At 34.6% G+C, this 20,327-nt stretch overlaps 2 protein-coding genes across 2 annotated transcripts in view; both read right to left on the bottom strand.

Annotated features, from left to right (window-relative positions):
• Positions 1 to 400: 400 nt before the first annotated feature.
• LOC131849464 (putative uncharacterized protein DDB_G0274435) lies at positions 401 to 4,129 on the bottom strand. Its single transcript, XM_059199542.1, has 4 exons — positions 4,079 to 4,129; positions 3,279 to 3,348; positions 772 to 2,993; positions 401 to 509 (listed from the first exon to the last, which is right to left on the bottom strand). The coding sequence occupies exons 1-3, from the start codon at positions 4,115 to 4,117 to the stop codon at positions 1,288 to 1,290; spliced, it is 1,815 nt and encodes a 604-aa protein (XP_059055525.1). The 5' UTR covers positions 4,118 to 4,129; the 3' UTR covers positions 401 to 509; positions 772 to 1,287.
• Positions 4,130 to 9,467: 5,338 nt separating this feature from the next.
• The window catches only part of LOC131849436 (uncharacterized), a 28,323-nt gene continuing 17,463 nt past the window's right edge, over positions 9,468 to 20,327 (bottom strand). The window contains exons 2-6 of the mRNA XM_059199514.1: positions 14,940 to 15,141; positions 13,928 to 14,069; positions 12,236 to 12,350; positions 11,267 to 11,505; positions 9,468 to 10,081 (exon numbers count right to left, since the gene is read on the bottom strand). Coding sequence (XP_059055497.1) covers positions 9,790 to 10,081; positions 11,267 to 11,505; positions 12,236 to 12,350; positions 13,928 to 14,069; positions 14,940 to 15,141 — 990 coding nt within the window. The 3' untranslated portion in view covers positions 9,468 to 9,789. The remainder of the gene's footprint in view (positions 10,082 to 11,266; positions 11,506 to 12,235; positions 12,351 to 13,927; positions 14,070 to 14,939; positions 15,142 to 20,327) is intronic.

The raw sequence follows: 20,327 nt of genomic DNA, 5'->3' as shown, positions 1-20,327 counted from the left end.
TGTGACACAAAGTGACTAAGAATTTACTGTATATTTATAGATATTTATAGATATTTTTTTATGTGTGAAGTATTGCCATTTGTTACCGCTAAGCGAGGTAAAGAAACTGTTGTGAAATCAGTAAATATCCTAAATGTATTAAAAAATTATGATTCAATGTTAGAAGGTTATGAAATAAAATATTGTAATAATTTATATTTATATTATACAATTTATATTATTATTAATTATCTAATGCTAAATCACATGTTAATAAATTTTAATTCTATCAAATTGCCAATCTCTTGTAAAAACGAGTACATAAATTACGCACTTTTGTCTTAGTCTTATTATCTGTTCATGTTCTTGTATGTTTAACTGTGTGAACGAGCTGTGTGAACGAGCAAATATTCCGAGCTTCTCTATTTCATTTTGGTTGCGGTCGTGGTGAAGATTGTAAACGTCTTATGAGCAGTAGCAGGTCATCTCAGGAACTATCGTTGAGTTGGAAAGTGCATGTCATTCTCGACCTGCACTCGCAATTAAATATTTGGTAGAATCAGTCTATTATAATTTTACTATTACAAAGTGTTGGTTTATTAAACTTAATTTTAAACGATAAACAATTTTATTCTAAATTCTGTTAGATTCTTGAATAATAGTTTTTTCTATAGTAGGTGGTTCATCTGAAACATAGTGGTTTGAGAACTACGTTTACATATAACAGTTTACGCCTAAAAATATTGTTAAAAAGAAGATATAGGTACTGCTAATTTTATGGAAATTACTTACTTCGTCAGATTGCTCCAGTCCACTTGACGTTGGCTATTCTCTATTTCTCCTGTACAGATTAGACGTATAATACCCGAAGAGTTTGTTGTTTTCTCTATTGATTTTCGGTTGTTTGAGAGGTTGGTATCTTATTATAAGATTCTTGTGACGAGGTTTGATATTGAGAGGTTGTTATTTCTAGTGTCTCATGAGAAGATGATTGTGACGATTGAATTTTAAGAAGTTGCTGTGGAAGTTCTGCTTTCTTTGATTTTCTAAGCCTTTGTCTTTGACTTTGTTTACTTGACACTAGCTGTAGATTGATTTTGTTATAAGCCTTTACTCCTTTTTTATTGTCTTTAAAAATGTTATCAGAATGTTATCGGATTGGCTTTACTTCCTTTTTCTAATATTTGTTTTGGTCAAAATTTGTTTCTTAAGTATTAAGTAGTATTAACTATTTATTAAATAGATATTTGATATACATTGTATATATTTGTACTATTGTCAATTTATAACATGTTTACATAAATTAATTTATTGTTGTACATCACTAGTGGATTCTGTGGAAGCTTGGCTCTCACTTTCTTGGTCACTAGAAGAAGACGACTGCGTGTTCTGTTGATTTGATGTGGAACTTGAATTAGACTCGCTTTCAGAGTTTTGTTGGCTTTGACTAGAGTCTTGTGTTGACGATGCCGAACTCTGTTTATTAGAAGATTGATTTCTATTCCAGTTAGCTTCACTGCGTTGTTTATTTATCTTATAAATATTATCAGTTTGCTCCTGGATTCTCTTTTGCTGATTTTTGTTTTGTTCAGCATTGTATTGTGCAGTCGCTTTATATATTAATTCTGACCGTTTTCGTATCTGACTACCTAAATCTGAAGATGATTGACTCTCACTTGTTTGGTCACTAGAAGAAGATGATTGTGTGTCTTGTTGATTTGACGAAAAATTTGCATCGGATTCGCTTTCAGAGTTTTGTTGGCTTTGACTGGAGTCCTGTGTTGACGCTTCCGAGTTCTGATCATTAGAAGATTGGTTTCTATTCCAGTTAGCTTCACTGCGTTGTTTATTTATCTTATAAATGTTATCAGATTGCTCTTGGATATTCCTACTTTGCTCTTGTTGCCTTTGCTGTTGTTGTGCAATATTTTGTTGCGTGGCATCATATATTAATTCGGACCGCTTTTGTATTTGACTACTTAAATCTGAAGATGCTTGACTCTCACTTGTTTGGTCATTAGAGGAAGACGACTGAGTGTTCTGTTGATCTGAAGATGAATTTGAATCGGATTCGCTTTCGGAGTTTTGTGTTGATGTTTGTTGATTCTGGTTATTGGAAGATCTATTTCTATTCCAGGAAGCTTCACTGCGTGCTTTATTTATCTTATAAATGTTATCAGATTGCTCTTCAATTTTCTTACTTTGCTCTTGCTGTCTTCTCAGTTGTTTTGCAATATTTTTTTGGGTCGCGTTATATATTAATTCAGATCTTCGTTTTATCTGACTACTGAAGTCTGAAGATGTTTGACTTTCACTTGTTTGGTCATTAGAAGAAGATGATTGTGTGTCTTGTTGATTTGATGAAGAATTTGAATCGGATTCGCTTTCAGAGTTCTGTTGGCTTTGACTAGAGGCCTGTGTTGAAGATGCCGAATTCTGATCATTAGAAGATTGGTTTCTATTCCAGTTAGCTTCACTGCGTTGTTTATTTATCTTATAAATGTTATCAGATTGCTCTTGGATGTTTCTATTTTGCTCTTGCTGTCTTTGCTGTTGTCGTGCAATATTTTGTTTTGTGGCGTTAGATATTAATTCGGACCGTTGTTGTATTTGACTACTAAAATCCGAAGATGCTTGACTATCACTTGTTTGATCACTAGAAGAAGATGACTGCGTATTCTGTTGACTCGAAGAAGAATTTGACTCGGAATCGCTTTCAGAGTTTTGTTGGCTTTGACTAGAGTCTTGAGTTGACGTTTGTTGACTATTATTATTGGAAGATTCACTTTGATTCCACTGACTTTCGCTACGTTTTCTATTACTTTCATAGATGGCATCGGATCGGTCTTGAATATTTTTTATTTCTTCTTGCTGCCTTTCTTGCTGCTTTGCAATATTTTGTTGAGTCTCCTTAAATAGTTTTTTATTTCGTCGTTCTGCATTTCGAACGTCGGTAGCGTTGTGTGATACATAAGTGGTCACTACTTCCTTGCCCGAACCATCGTCTCTAATTTCTGTAAAGGTATGTCAATTCATTATTTAAACTTGTCATAGAGTTACTCTACCCTAATATTTCCAAATCGAACCTAACTGACCTGAGCTCATGCTCATGTTATCATCCTATACTGGTGCCATGCCAGCGTAAACCGTTAGCCCATGTAGGTAAACTATTCCATCCTCATCAATAAAAAAATCTGTTTTAATAACTTATAGACTAATCTATGGTTCATGTATTTTATAATAGTACATTATTTGCATTTCATTGCTCTTGGTTGTAATATGTAATTCATTATTATTACCTTTAGTGATGACGTAAGTAGTAGGTTGTTCGGTTTGTTCATCTGCAGTGGTAACATATAGTAAAGTAGCCTGAAAAGAAATAAATATATTATTTACAGCTGTTTTAATTTGTGATTTCATTATAACAGTTAGACTTCGGAATTATAAAGACGAATCCAATATATTTTATTAATACATACCAGAAATATATTGAATAGTTAATTTACATGTTTAATAAATACCTATAGGTACCAAATGCGACGTCAATAGAAGAGTTTAGTGATCTCTAAGATTCTATAAAAATATACCTATATTGAAATTCATTGCTAAAATTTTCATTGTAACAAATAGAATCTTGATCATAAACAAGTTCATTCATTGCTTTTATACCTATACCTGTGGACTAGGTATACATATTTCGTTATGTGACATAGACGTCTTGTTACAAATGACTGCTATAATACTCAATAAAGATACATACATTATATTACACACATTTAGGTTTTTATTATTATATATACCTTAGCCATTGTTATCTCAGATGGATCAGTCTCAGGCATTGTGAAATGTTGATGTTGAGATGACCGCACCACTTGATATGACCACATTTCGCTCGGTATATTTGAATCCTATGCCTTTCCGATTAATTTTGATTTCTTATCGAAATTTTATCTCTTGAGACTCAGTCCAAATATATATTTTTGGTTTTTTGCTGTTGGCCAGATTTGGACTCACTCTATTTCGGAGTCCAATCGAGTAGTAAATCACAAATCCTTGAATGCTTTTATCGTTTTTCTTATAGAAATTTAAAAATACTTACAGCAGTTAGCAAGTAGACAATCGTAAAGGATGATTTCATATTGATGGCTAAAGCGTCTAAATGGTTTGTGAGTTACTTCATTGAATATTACTGTTATATATACTCCATTGTTATCTAAACACATGTCTGTAATTCGTAATGCAGGTAATTAAAATTAAAATGATTGTCTTCATAATACGCGTCACCACTCTGCACCTGAATTGACATGGTTTGAATAAATTACGTTAAGGGGCTGATTTGTAAATTATCAAATACTGTCTTGGAGGAGCAGTGGTTTAGCACACGGTTTTGCTCTCTGCCAGTGACGGCAAATATTCAGAGATTTACACTTTACACGTAGTAGTCTTTGTAAAAAGTTTTCTGCGTGGGTGCATCAGTTCCACGCAACTACTTTATCGTAACAGAGTCTAAAATCGCTTTATTAACTAGACTTTCCTTGATATCGTAGCCTTTATTACTTAGACTCAAAAACTGATATTATCAGTTCATGTCTGTCAAACTTATGTTATGAATAATATATATAACAAACCAACTTAATCGAAGTACAGCGGTCCGTGTAATTACTGATGGGATGAAATATACATAGTTAGGGTAATACAGTGTTATAGTACTGAACTCTAGTATATTATATAAGATAATTGTTAGTACTGTGGACGAAAAATACCCCTTTTCTGCTAGATCTTCACGCGGTTGCCCCTTGGAAACCATAGTTATAAATTCTTAGAATTGGCCACGATGTGCTTATTGATCTAGCCCCATACTCATCTTACCATCCTCCACTGATGACACGCTAGTGTGAACCGTTAGCTTATGTGGGTGCACCATTACATTATCATCTATAAAAATCTGCAGAATATATTCACCCCTCCGATCGATCACCCGTCCAATTCAAACGGGGATCGAAATTACGACGGCCTGAGCCGAGGTTCGAACCCCTAGTGGTGCCCTCAGACTAAGTCGTATCCGTCAGGCAGGAGTTGGCCTTCAGCTGCTCCATAAGTCCTTCCGCGGGTTTGGAGTGCCATCTGCACTCGCCCCCTAACGTCCGGTGAAGCTGTAAAGGCCAGCTGCGGCCAACAGCATTAGAGTAGTTCGAAAAAAAAGAATATATTCTATTTAAAATTAACTATGGTTATAAAAATTGGATGTTTACCCCTTAACAAAATGGACACTGTTGAATGTTTAGTTGTTATCATTTTCGTAAAATTGAAAATGGTAATAACAATTCAGGTTAATAACAATGTGAATAAACGAGTAGCCACTTGTGTAAACGGAGATTTTTCTAACAATTAGGTTACGTGCAACGAATATCGGATTGTTTGCAGTTGAATGGAAAATGAATAAAAATAGCATCAAATAAAACAGCTCTTCCTATTGGTTAAATTTGGTTGTCAACAATAAAATTTATAGCACTATGTCAATTTTATTGTTCTTGAAATCACATTGTATCCGGCTCGAAGGATCATAAAGATTAAAGTGAATTATTCTGTTGTGCTAATGGTATGTTTTTTTATATATGTATGTATTGAATCGCAAACAACGCAAACAAAATAGTACAACAAAGATTTTTTATATTTTTATTGGTTTGTTGAATGTATCTTCATATATAGAGTAAATATTAGTAGTACTTTTAAGAGTGAGTGAGTATCATCCTTCTCTTTTCTTCGTAATGTTACGGAAAGCTATTCTTAAAAAGTTAGAGACAATTCATTTCTTCATAGTAAATTAATGTTTGCTTCAGACAATATTTGCAACAAAAATAATTACTAGGCGGTAGTGTTAACACACCTCTTTTATACGTTTCTTCCAGTGTTGATAGGCGATGAGAGTGAGTTACCTATCTATACCCATCTAGCGACTACCCAGAATAAGAAGGAAGGGTTAAAACAATAAATTAACATTAAAAATAACGACATTATCTTATCATCATAAATTTATTTACAAATTATTGATACAAAATATTTTTTTGTACGACAATTTACTATAATAAATTATAAAGTATTATGCATGAATCAAGTACAGGATTCTATAATATTCAGGCTCTTAGATGGCACAATAATTCGTATGTTAAAATTCATAAATAATAGCCAAAATGGGTTCACCAGAAAATTGTCGAACACAGTACCTCTCTTATTTGAAGTCGGTTAAATATAAAAGTAATTACATCCCGCTGTCGCCACACAATGGGGAAATGATTTCATTTAAGCTCAATACATATAAGCTATATACATATGATTTAGGTCCCGTTCACACCAAACGCATATCAGTCGACTTAGTGTAACTAATTGCAATTTATACAGTCGTGTTCAACGCAAGGTTCTTGCTTATTCTTATTGCGATGAGTCTACATTCCGACTGGGCATAATAAAATAAGACTATTCAAAAGTGCTTCTATTGAGTTCATATGAATAAATTATTTCTATTTCATCCGGCACTCTTCTTCAGCTTGAGGACAGTGCATTCGATGGAGCGTCTCTTTTTTTTTATTTATACTCTTTATTGCACCAATTACAGAACAAAAAAAACAATTAAAATTAAAAAGTATACATTGCTACAAAAGGCGGTCTTATCGCTAAGCAATCTCTTCCAGACTACCTTTAGGTGAATAGAGAAATAATAATACGAACAGGGTAGGTGCTGCACGTAATAAATAAAAATAAACATATATGACTCAAATATATATACATATTAATACATACCTACATACACATACATACACTTAATAGTACACATACATTTGGAAAGAATGAAGGAAGATTAGTTAAGAGAATAATAAGAAATGAATCAAAGGGAAAGAAAATGGGATTTGACAGAGGTTTTAAAGCTGGCAAGTGATTGAATGCTCCGAATGCAAGAGGGATTATATTCATTAAATAATCATGTACAAGCTTATTTGAAACGAATAAGAATAGAGTTTTATGTCAGTTCGTCGAAGCTCGAAAGCACTCCCAACTGACGGTAGCTTTGACACGTCCAAACAGTCGGTCCTACATGAATAAAGATATTTAGATTTTTACAAGTAATAAAACTGTACTATATTTTACAATCACATATATTTAACTACACGCCCTGGCTACGCACGGGTGTACATGTATTATACATATAAACCTTCCTCTTTCTAGAGGAAGGTTTATATGTATAAACATTGTTTCCTCTTTCCGCTTTCACTCTATCTATTTAAAAAAAAAAACACTGCAAAATTCATAGTGTAGTTTTAAAGATTTAAGCATACATAGGGACAGGCTGCGACAGCGACTTTATTTTATACTATGTAATAATAATAATGATAAAGTTGACTGACTGCGTTTGGTGTGAACGCTTCCTTACCTCCCAGAATATCACGTGCTTCATATAATTTACTTTAACAACGCCTCGTCTTCGTACACTTCCTATATTATATTTAGCTTACATACTTAATACAAATACTTATTTAATACGAATTTACTAAATGACTTTTCTTATATGGCACTAACTTAACTTTAGAAATATGGTTTAAATTAATAATATTAAACCTTATAGTGTAGTTAGAAGGCGATGGCGTAACCGTACCATACTATGGTAGTGGCAGATAAAATGCCATTGTGTCTTGGCCCGGATGGGGCCTATTTTTATTTTATTTATTTATTTATTTAAATACTTCATCAGTGTACAGTTTGATGCAGTCCAGACTCACAAACTAGCGTGACCTGTATATCAGGAGTCAGTTCCTTCCCAAAACAAGGATAACAGTTTTAATTAATTTCCATTCAGACAAGCCTAATTAATATTTTATACAATTTATCCAGTGTGTGTGTGTGTGTTTTTTTTTTTTGGGTCTCATTGTCTTGATAACATAAGACGACATCGTTCTTTTTTTTATTATTTTTCGACATTTATATTTAACATTTCAATTCTATGTTTTTAAGTACTTTGAATGTCATCTAGGCTGAACATGTTGGACAAATTCATTCTGAATATGTATATATATAACATTTCTTTATGTAATCTGGCATGTGTTATAAGAAGAATCTTACTAGAGCTTTAATTATCTATAATAATTAACAATTATTCTCATTTCAAACGCATTAAATAATAAATTTTATTTATGTTAGACAAATAATAATAAATATCTCCAGACAATTAACACAGCGCCATCTAGGCCCACGGTAAGCAGAGCTTGTGTCATGGGTACTAACCAACTGATATAAATACAAAGTTTTTTTTGTAAATACATACATAATATACATAGAAAACACCTAGACCGATACAAACAATCATACTCATGAATACAAATGTTTGTACCGTGCGAGGAATCGAACCCGCGACCATATGAAGTGAAGCAGTATGCTAAACCGCTAGACCAAGAGGCCGGCCAATAGCTAAATAGAATATACCTTTATTTGCATTATATAAAGAAGAAAATCGCATTGAAACATTCTTAAATACATCTCAATAAAAAAACCATCAGACACGAGTAGTGACTTGGACCTCAACTCAAAGACCCTAAGGGACCCACACACCATGACATGTAGAGTTCATAAATACATTTGTATAACTACAATAAGGCCGCCTTATTGCTAAAAGCAAAGCAAGGCATGCAATTATATTTGTTACAATTTCTACAATATTTTCCTACTTAAAATTGAAATGTGTATGTACTTATAAATTAATAATATATGTGTTATAAACAAGGAAACCGTGATATAGGAAATAAGGTATATATATACGCTCCTGTTTTCCGATTTTATTAATATTTATACAAGTTATTCTATATATATTATAACTTATAATTACTACATAGAAATAAGTACACAATTGAGAGCTAATTGATTAATTTATTAAGGAAAATTAATATTGTTGAAAAATGTTATTTCCAAGTCTGCAACTATAGTTGACTTATAAACTGCTGTAATATAAATAAATATGTATTTCTTTAGGTCTTTTATACGTCTTACTCAATTGTATTATTTTGAAAATAACGTGTTTTTTTAATATATTAAATGGTAAACAAGCTGACGGCCCGCCTGATAGTAACCGTTGCCTATACACTCTAAAAGCACTACGGATAACACGTTATTATCCACTCCGATCGATTCCCTGTTGAATTCAACCGTCCAACGATCGAAATTATGACCTGACCCGGTTCGAACCCCCAGCAATGCCCTCAGAATAAAGTCGTATCCGTCAAGCGGGAGTTGACCTTCAGCCGCTCCATAAGTACTTCCGCGGGTTTGAAGTGCCATCTGCACTTATCCCCTATCATCCGGCGAAGCTGTAAAGGCCAGCTGCGGCTAACAGCATTAGAGTAGTCCGAAAAAATTATATAGCCATTCTAGAGGAGCAAGATGTCATGCATCTTATCCTATAATTTCATTAATCTGCACCGTACAGCCGAAACTCAGCTAAAGCAAGCTTAATGGAAGTTGTTTAACAAAGATAATGTAGCGTGATGGTTATCACTTCATCACTGTAGCGTTATATATGATGTGATGAGATGTCGCTACTGTTTTTCCTGTAGTATCTAAGTGTAGTAATTGAGCTACATTAGTAAGTTTATTCGATAGTGTGCTACATGGCTTCGTAACGCGCACACTCAACGCAGAGTCGTATCGTGGACTGACTACACAGAACTTAATCTATGTGGAGATATAAACTAATGGAAGGGTGCCGAGTGTTGAAATATTACAAGTAGGCACAGTACATTAATACACATATCTTATTCCAGTAACAGTCTATACCTCTACCGGCTTCTCAACAGGAAGCCTCCCTCTGTGATGGTACTTGATTCTCCTAAACCTTTTTATTGGGCAGATTCCAGTACTCCTGTCGTAAGCTCCGTAATCGCACTTCGGTGTCGTACAATCTCCATTTGCGATACACACTCTGTCCCTCAGTCCGAAGTGCTCCTTCCCCTTTGCTAGAGAGAGACAGTCGCGGCGACGGCTTGTCTCCAACCAGTCACAAACGCACGTGCAATAGCCATTTTCAGTTATTCTTGCTAGGAACAGCGTTGGACAGGTGCATCTAGAATAGGTAATTTATATTATGTCAGGTCAATTTTACGCAGCGCTATCTAGTTCCAAGACAAGCAGAGCCTACGTTATGGGTACTAGATGACTGATATACATATGACATACCTATATAGTTTTTTTTGTAAACATATACATAATTGACATAGAAAATACACAGACCGATAGAAACAATTATACTCATGAATACAAATATTTACGCCGTATGAGGAATTGATCGCTTTTTCCACTTCTAACCATATCTATACATCGGCACCCTAGGCATGCTCTTATTAATCCAGATGACCCCATATCGTCATTTAATCACCACCTACTTCCCTCCGTTCCGCCCCTACCACGCTATCAACGAGCACAGGACACCGTCCTAGCCGGCAAAGACGACGACCTCACCATATTATCCAAATATTATTTTTTATTCCACACATTTATATTTTCCAAAAACACGTTTAAGATTTATCAATTATAAATAACTCTATAATTATATCTTTACTCCAGAGTCAGATGTCCGCCATTTTGGAATGACAATTAATTATTAAAAATGGCGTTAAAGCATGCACAATTATAGGACGCGGGAATCTGCAAGTAGGCGTGCGGTCTGTCTCGTTCTCTTTGTCTACATTTACATGCATATCTTTCCTGCGTGAGCGCATGTTCGCGCATGAAGGAACTTCCGTGTAAAAGTAGCTTCTCTTTGTGAGTGAGATGTCTAATGGAATTACAAGAAAACTAGCTATTTTCATATATTTCACTATTAGCTGACCCGAGCGATTTTGTCTGCATCACACTTATCATTAAATATATAATGTATCGACCAATTTACAGAATATATTTTTAAATTACAGCCTATGTGTTATTCTGATGTATAAGCTATGTTATTGTAAAGTTTCGTCAAATTCCGATCAGTAGTTATTACGTGAAAGAGTAACAAATACCCATCCATACTCACAAACTTTCTCATTTATAATATACTAGCTACTCGCACCCCGGCTTCGCACGGGTGTACGTGTATTATATATACAAACCTTCCTCTAAAATCACTCTATCTATTAAAAAAACCGCTTCAAAATCCGTTGCGTAGTTTTAAAGATTTAAGCATACATATGGACGGAAAGACAGTAACTTTATTTTATACTATTTAATGAAGTAAGATAATTGTTTCTGTGAAAGAATCTTGCCTGACCTTTTCAATTGAGGTGGTGCGGTCGGCTCGTCCTTCTCCAAAGCTGGCTCCTCAGTAGGCTGCCGTTCATGTCTCTGGTTGTCTGTAGTCGTCTTCCTCTGCTTGTAGCTCTCTCTCTTCTGGTGTTCCACTCTTGAACGTATGGTGCTCTGCATTGTCTCGCGAGGTATGCAGTCACATTGCGTGTGATTGAAAAACAGCATCCGTGCCATGGTCATGTTGCCTTTGACTGTATTTAGCTGTAATAGACATTTGCACATAAGCCACAACTATTTATTATTTTCGAGTGGTGGCTCCATTGAAAATCAGCGCTGCAGTGACTCGCTGCAGCAGCTGAGTAGAGGCCGTTTTAGTTTATAGTGTAATTTTAGTTTTTAAGTTCTTTTATGTTTTCCACACTGTACTATACTATGCTGAATAAATTATTATTATTGATATACAATTAGATTTCTCAAATGTACCCACTACGCTACATATCACAATATTTACTAGAAGTTAGGAACACGTCGTCTGGTGGTACCTCAGTTTCACCTTTTACAGGATTTCAGGTGTCATAATCTACTTCACGTCATATTTTTTTAAATATTATTTTCCTACCCTCCAGTTCGGCTAGCTACTTCAGTCAAGAAGAACTGACATGAAATTCAATTGGTATATTATTGTTTTTTTAGTCTTGTTCCGTCAATGTGTATCTAAACTTAAAAAAGAAAAAAAACAATACGCATTATTACGCTCGACGATCAGTTTTAAAAATTTTATGTTATTTTAAAAAAATGGCTAATGCCTATTTATGATTGCACACAATACGAAAAGTAGTATATTTGATGGACTTAACATGCGGCATTCTCTATCAGTAAACCATAGATAGAGCAGACAATAACATTTCTCTCTGTAAACACGCATGTTTTAAAAAAATAATCTGGAATCTTCAGTGGTCTCTTATGCCCAGTAGAGTGTGAGATCACTTACGTATAAGGGTATGATGACATATTTCCCGGCGACAGGCGCGCAGACCTCCGCCTCGTCGTAGCAACATCCCGAGTCTGGCGCGCATCTGTGCAGTTGCACGCACGGCGGCATGTATCTAGATAACGATTATATATGGTTAACAAATGAGGAAATTATTATTTATTTAACTTCAATGCCCAAAAATAAAGTGTTAAAAATAAAAATTAAAAACAAACATAATTATCGCGGACTTAACACCTTGCGATGTTATGTACCAGGAGAACATGAGTAGTGCAGAGAAAGATTGTGGGCGGTGCTCTAATATAAATGAGACATGTAATAAAAATATGTATATACATATATAAATATACAGATAAATACTATATATCAATAAATATATAAATCTATGTAATCTATGGGTGCATATCTACAAACTATGTGTTAACCACAAACAGTATAAAAATTATAATGTTTGTGGTTATACAATGATTAGACACAACTATAAGTTTTTCTAATGTCCGACTATCGACGTACTCCAACATACAACATCAACCCTTTTTTTGGCAGCGAAAGGGTGCGGTGAACATTAGTAATGACCCCATTACTGAAAATATACCATGTCAGATTGACCTCCAATCCAATCGATTCCCCCTGGAAACCATCGTAATAAATTCTTGGTGAATTGGTCACGATGGGCTAACTGATCTGATCTCATGTTCATCTTATCATCCTCCACTGGTGCCCCGCCAGGGTAAACCGTTAGCGCAGGAGAATGCACCATTCCATTATCATACATTAAAAAAAACACCTAGCGGCGTTATGTACCAGGAGAACATGAGTGGTGCAGAGACAGATTGTTGGCGGTGCACTAATATAAATGACATGTGAATAAAATATATAAAGCAAAATATATAGAAATGTTTATAAAAAATATAATTTAAAATTCAAAATTCTTTATTTAGGGAACACAATTTTTACTACATCCTATACAGTTGTTGAAGACTTCTTTTAAATATAACAATTAGTGTGTCAATCTTCTAACTAAATATATAGAAATAACTTTAACAGACTGTTGACTGAGAGGTGACTGACATAGTGATCTATCAACGCACATCCCAAACCACTGGACGGATCGTGCTGAAATTTGGCATGCAGGTAGATGTTATGACGTAGACATCCGCTAAGAAGGATTTTGATTAAATCTGCCCCCAAAGGGATAAAATAGGGGATGATAGTTTGTATGAAACGTCAATTTTAAAACGATCGGGCTGAGACTTTGCATACATAAAGCTACTATGGCGTAGGCATCCTCTAAAAAAAGATTTTGATAAATTCCTCCCATAGGGGAGATCCTTTAGGGGATAAAAAAACGCGAGTTTATTTTCTACTAGCTATTCCCGCGACTTCGTCCGCGTGGAATTTGACTTTATTTTTCTAAAATAAAAGTAGCCTAAGTTACTCCTTATTACATCAGCCCAAAAAAAGTCCCGTCAAAATCGGTCCAGCCAATTCAGATATTAGCCGGAACAAAGAGACAGACAGACAGACAGGCAAAAATTGTAAAAAATGTTATTTTTGTGTACGTACCGTATTTCATATGCATGTGGTAAAAAACGGTTCTTTCAAAATTGCAAACAGACACTCCAATGTTATTTATTTGTATAGATTATGATTTTCTATTCTATTCTATCCGAAGTAAATGAAGTTACTCACACAATGTTAGCCGCGGGGGCCAGTTGGCGCACGTTGAGCCACCTCGGTTGCGGGTCCCTGCACTTGGCCTTGCGTACTACGGAGGCTATATTTGCAAACGCCGCTCGCCGAAGTGCAGTCCGTTCGGGCACTGTCAGCGACGCTGTAACAGTTACGGTTAAATTAAATAATAATTCAAAATTCAAATTTAAAATATCTTTTGATTCATATTGTTCAGTCTCTTATGATATATAAAATCTACCGTCATTTCGGAATGATCGGGAGATGAGAAAAACTGACAAGAAATTCAGCTAATATTATTTTCAAATGAATGCTGTACATGTTTACAATAATACAGATTCATTGTTAAATTTAAATTTGGGAGAATTGAGTGACCAAAGTTTTGTAATAATATTAATTTATTCAGCACAGTTGTTGAAAACTATTTTATACCTTTTTTATTATCTATGTTTTTTTATAATTTTATATGACATAAGTCAATTTAATACAAAAAATATTCTACAACTACAACGGTGCCGTTTTACTTTTTGCTCGTCATCTTGATCTCCATCCTTCACAACAGTATCATAAAGATTGAAAAATATAGAAGAAAAGCGAATATTTCGCTATGAGCTGAAAGTCTCCACGCAGCGCGTTACTGTAGCGCTGATTTTCAGTGGAACCACTACTCAAAAAAAATTACATCTTTGATATATATTTCTTTAATACATAAAATTATTTATCAAATATTTCTTAATTAATCAATTATTTATTAATTATCAATCGATTATTTATTGATAAAATAATCAATTATTTATTAATTATCCAATTAATTTACGTTTATAATACTAGACAAATTAGAAGATTAATAATAACTTTATTTAATGGAAAACTTAACATACCCTGAGTTTTATTTATTTATCACTTGTTTAATACCCATAACACTAACTTTGCTTAACTTGAGACTAGATGGCCCTGTGTCCTGAGATATAATTATTGTTTAAAAGATATTTAAAAAAAATTAACGACTTACAATCATCAAGAATTCGTGGCCTCTCATTGGTTGCAACTATAGGGTCCACTACAGACATAACCGCGTCCCGGTACTCAGGGTCCTGTTTGGTGAACGCTGAGGGGGTGATGCCAATGATAGGTTTGGAGGTAGACATGGTGTCCTGCTCATCATCAGGGTACCAGTCCATTGGGTATTCACCTTCCACTAGATCTTGGAGTTCCTGGAAAGATTAAAATATTTGTTTAAAATTATTGTTTAGTCGTGAAAAAGTAATAAACAGTTACAGACAAAATACTTTCGTTACATACATTTATATAGTAATATCAATATGGTCCAGAATAGATAAACAACCTTAGACGTAATTAATAGATCTTAGCACAGATAACATAATATTACATAATCTTAGCTATATTAGTGGAAATCAAGAGTAATAATACAAACTAAAAAACAATTTTAAAATCATTTATTCACATTGGACTTTCCGGCCTCTTGTGCACGTCATATTTTTTAATCTTTTTTCCTACCGTCCAGTTCGTCTAGCTATAGTGCAGGATAAATATTGACCCGCATTTTATATAAAAGCATCTGAACTGAAAAGACAAATATTTGTTCTTTCCAAATCTTTAACCATCGCAATAAAATCCTTCCAAATATGCGGGAAAACCAATCTGACATCCGATCCCAACTACATACAGAAAACGTGATGAACGCACAAGAATGCCGGGAGTAGAACCGGCAACCTCCAAGAATAGAAGTCTTATTTAAAGACGAGTGCGCGGGTCTGTTTCTTTTCACGTCCAAACATTGATGTAAATCAATCGATACTATAAACGATTAATTTATATGCAACTATTGAACTTGCGCTTTGATCTGTATGTATTTTTATGATTCTTTTTTATAGTTTTTATTTATTTTTTATGTACAGTACTAAAGCACACGTGGTGGACGAAATTATAATAGCGTTTTTTAACTATACCAATACAAGAGCAGTTGGCTTTTATAGTTTAAACTAGGGGCTAAAATGAGGACAGTTTTTTTTATATATCAGCAATTTCCCTAGTTTAGATTCTAGAATTTAAGTTTGGGCTGCAGGAGACCATATCGGTTTACGCTGGCGGGGCAGCAGTTGAAAATAAAATGTTGATTTGCCCATCATGACAAATTCACCAGAAATTTATCACGATGGTTTTCAGGGGGAACCTGACACGGTACATTGCAATGGGGTCATTAAACCATTACATTACTAATAATCGCCTTTCGCCCTATTGAGCACGGTTGAGAGGGTACTCCTGATCTGTGAAAAGACTTATGGAGTTGCTAAAGGTCTGATGAAAATACGAATTCAGTCTGGGGCTCTGGGCGCACAGTCCAAGAGCTCCAACGTCTGTTCAGGCAATCTCCTCAAGGATGGGCCTGCCTATCCTTGAGGTATCTTTGAGTATAGGTTCTCGTAATTTCGATTTTCATTAGGATGATACAGGGTATTAAAAAAGGAAATTTTCTGTCTGTGTGTCGGTCTCATAACAAGAATATTGAGGTTCACACGCCGGCTCGGGCAATCTCCTCAAGGATAGAAAGGCCTCGGTTCTCGTAATTTCGATTTCCGTGGTCAGGGATATAGTATCAGGACACGATATTAAAAAAAGAAATTCTCAGTTAGTGTGTCTCTGTCTCATGGCAAGAATAATGTGCTAAAATGTAAATAAATTGTTTATCTATCTATATATTCATTCATTATCATCATTAGGCCTCTCCCAAGGCACACGACGGGGCACGATCTTCAGCCCTTCTCTTCGTGTGTCGTCACTCCACTGAACTGCGGGGCGTCCTACACTACGTTTGCCAATTCGCGGTCTCCACTCTAGAACACGCCTAATCCAGCGAGCATCGGTTCTGCGACATATATGACCAGCCCACTGCCAATTCAACTTACACATATGAGCTATGTCGGTGACTTTAGTTCTCTAGCGAAATACTTCGTTTCGGATTTTATCCCTCAAAGAAACTCCAAGCATATCTCTTTCCATAGTTCGTTCCATATTCATTAGTAAACAGTAGTAATAATAATCGTAAGTACGGTATACGCAGCAAAACGTAAAAAACCAGCAAAAAAAGCTGAGAAAACGAAACACAACAATAATAATAATAAAAGAAAATAGTATATTTACCCTTGTAAAACATCTCCTACAAAAAGCCACAATCTAAATACCTGTCGCATAACTTGAAAATTCTTGACCTCCCTAACAATATCATCACACACACTTGGCTGAAGCACGTGTAGGTGAATATTACCTTCTTTTAAATTTGTAAGGGAAGAGAAAGAAAGAGAAGAGATAATAATAATAATAACCCAGGACAATTCACGTAACGCCATCTAGTACCAAGCTAAGCAGAGCTTGTGTTATATGAACTAGACAACTGATATAATACTTAGATATTTTTTGTAAATACATACATATTATACATAGAAAACACCTAGACCGATACAAACAATCATACTCATGAATACAAATGTTTGCACCGTGCGAGGAATCGAACCCGCGACCATCGGATAGTAAAGCGGTGTGCTAAACTACTAGACCATTGAGACCATTGAGGAGTAATAAATTAGTACTGAGTTGTATTTCACTACGTTCACGAGAAACGCGACGCTGCAATAATTGCTTACATTACAGACATGTGTTCACGACCATCTGGGGATGAGGCGGTGCTTTGCATATATTAAATTACTAGGTATGTGCTACATAGTATCAAAACTCGATAGCTGCATAATATTTATCTTGACATATGTGAACGAAGACCTGTATATATATTGGGCTGGTAAATATACAAATGTAAAAAACAGAAATAATATGTAAAGATACATCTTTACATACATCGTAGTGCATAACATATCTTCTTATTTTATAATATACAGCTAGTATAGCTGTCCCGGCAAACGTTGTTTTGCCTTAAAATAAAATAAAAATTAGGGGTGGACTACCCCTAACATTTAGGGGGATGAAAAATAGATGTTGGCCGATTCTCAGACCTACTCAATACGCTCACAAAATTTCATGAGAATCGGTCAAGCCGTTTCGGTGGAGTATGGGAACGAAAACTGTGATTCGAGAATTTTATATATAAGATTATAATAATTACACGCAAGTTTGTGAGTATAGATGGATGTTTGTTACTGATACTTTGTAAAGATTAAAAAAGCCTATTTATATACAATATCATTTATTTTTGTGTTACACGTTATTTATAGCTACATATATATATCTATTTTATAATATAAACATAATTATTTTGGGAGTTTCCATATCAACAGATTCGCCGGCTGGATGCCAATGAGCATGCGTGGCTACAATATCTGTATGTCACAAACCTGATAACCTCCATGAGGCAGGGTTGCCAACCGTAAGAGATTGACGTGTACGAGATTTTTGGTCTTGGCACGAGGTATGACATTAACCTCGTAGTTTTGTAAAGAAGAAAGAAAATAATGATTTATGATGTCAATATACAGAAAAAGAAAAAAGAGGTCGTTACTTAGTAATGATTGTTTGCTAGAGAATAAAAATTTTACACTTTTTACATTTTACAGATTTTGGCTTACGAATATTTATGGTTAAAAATTACAATTTCTAGATTTGCATAATTGATTTATTTTGTTACCCATGTAATTATTTATTTATTTGTGGCAACTTTGCTATTTCTGACAAACATTTTTGTAAAATAGCAACAAGTAAGATCTTGCTCATTTTTCTTGTAATGAGTTTGCGTTTGTTTATTCGAATAAAGATTATTTTTATTTCAATAAATTAACGAACAAATGTCTTCTAAGTGAACCTCTATATAAAAATATAACTGAAAATTGCTTATATTAAATTAATTTAATACAGATTATTTCTATTTCTATTTTAATAAATTAAAGAACTAATGTCCTTTGAACGCGGCAAATAGTTTTAAAGCTGGCAACCCATTTGATAACCTCTATAGAAATATAACTGAAAAGTGCTTATATTAAGTTAATTCTAATGAAGATTATTTCTATTTCAATAAATTAAAGAACTAATGTCCTTTCAATGCGGCAAATAGTTTTAAAACTGGCAACACTGTTGATAACCTCTACAAAAAAAATAAGTAAATATTGCTTATACTAAATTAATTTATTACAGATTATTTCTATTTCTATTTCAATAAATTAAAGAACTAATGTCGTTTGAACGCGGCAAATAGTTTTAAAGCTGGCAACCCTGTTGATAACCTCTATGAGGTGAATGAAGCACAGTCTTGTATGATGTCGTGACCTGATAGGACGCCGACAACTTTATTTGCCAATATCACAGATTTACAAACTGTTTACATGCAAATGAACCTAACTCAGATGCAGCAAAGGAAACATTGCAGCTAGTCGGGACATGTCACAATATTTGCGTTTGTCTATTGAATTGATACTAATCTGTTGTATCTGCTGTATCTACAACTACAGCTAAACACTAATATATAAATCCACTCATGCATAAACGAAATATCTCCATTGCAAAGTATATACTCTATACTGAGGAGATAAAAACCATCGCTCTCAAGAAGGAATTTCTCCTTCTTGTCCCTGACGGGATTACGCATTATTATGACAAAAAGTGTAAACACAATAGATCGCTACAGGTCGCAGTGCTACAGGTCCTAGCAATGTCCCATGTCGGGGATTATTAGTAATGTGGAACTACTACCAATGGACCATCTTAAGTTAACCTCCACGAAGTTCCCCCTGGAAACTTTCGTAATAAATTCTTGGTGAATTGGTCACGATGTGCTAACTGACCTGACCTCTTGGTCATCTTATCATCCTCCACTGGTGCCCCGCCAGCGTAAACCGTTAACGCAGGCGGGTGGGCATTCCATTATCATCCATAAAAAAAATGTCCCATGTCAGGTTGACATCCACTTGGTTCCTCCTGGAAACCATCGTGATAAGGTCCTGATGAATTTCTCACGATGGGCTAACTGACCTGACTTCAAAGCTGATGCCATCGTAAACCATGAGCGCAGGCGGGTGCACCATACCATTATCATCCAGTAAAAAAAACACCGAGTAAATAGGCTTTACCCCTCATTAAAAAATAATAGACCAAATAAAAAAAAGATGGATGGACTGTGTGAAAGATGATATGGTAAGAAAGGAAGTAAATCACGAGATGACTGCGAACAGAGATGAATGGAAGAGAAAAACATATTACGCCGACCACAAACAAATGGGATAAGGAAGAAGCAGATGATGGTGAATAATAATAATAATATCAGGACAATTCACACAGCGCCATCTAGTCCCAAGTTAAGCTAGCTAAAGCTTGTGTTATGGGTACTAGATAGCTGATACATATACATAGATATTTTTTTGTAAATACTACATATTATACA

This window comes from Achroia grisella, unplaced genomic scaffold (assembly GCF_030625045.1).
Source record: "Achroia grisella isolate CSIRO2021 unplaced genomic scaffold, CSIRO_AGI_Agris_v1 utg642, whole genome shotgun sequence".
In the NCBI taxonomy this organism is placed as follows: Eukaryota; Metazoa; Arthropoda; class Insecta; order Lepidoptera; family Pyralidae; genus Achroia; species Achroia grisella.
The sequence above is the reverse complement of the archived record's forward strand: the minus strand, read 5'-3'. Positions and strand labels throughout refer to the sequence as shown.

Coding starts and splice junctions, on each gene's coding strand:
- LOC131849464 (XM_059199542.1), bottom strand. CDS start 4,117: ATGAAATCATCCTTTACGATTGTCTACTTGCTAACTGCT. Junction 3,349..4,078: donor TTGTCTACTTGCTAACTGCT/GTAAGTATTTTT, acceptor ATTTCTTTTCAG/GCTACTTTACTATATGTTAC. Junction 2,994..3,278: donor TACTTACGTCATCACTAAAG/GTAATAATAATG, acceptor ATACCTTTACAG/AAATTAGAGACGATGGTTCG.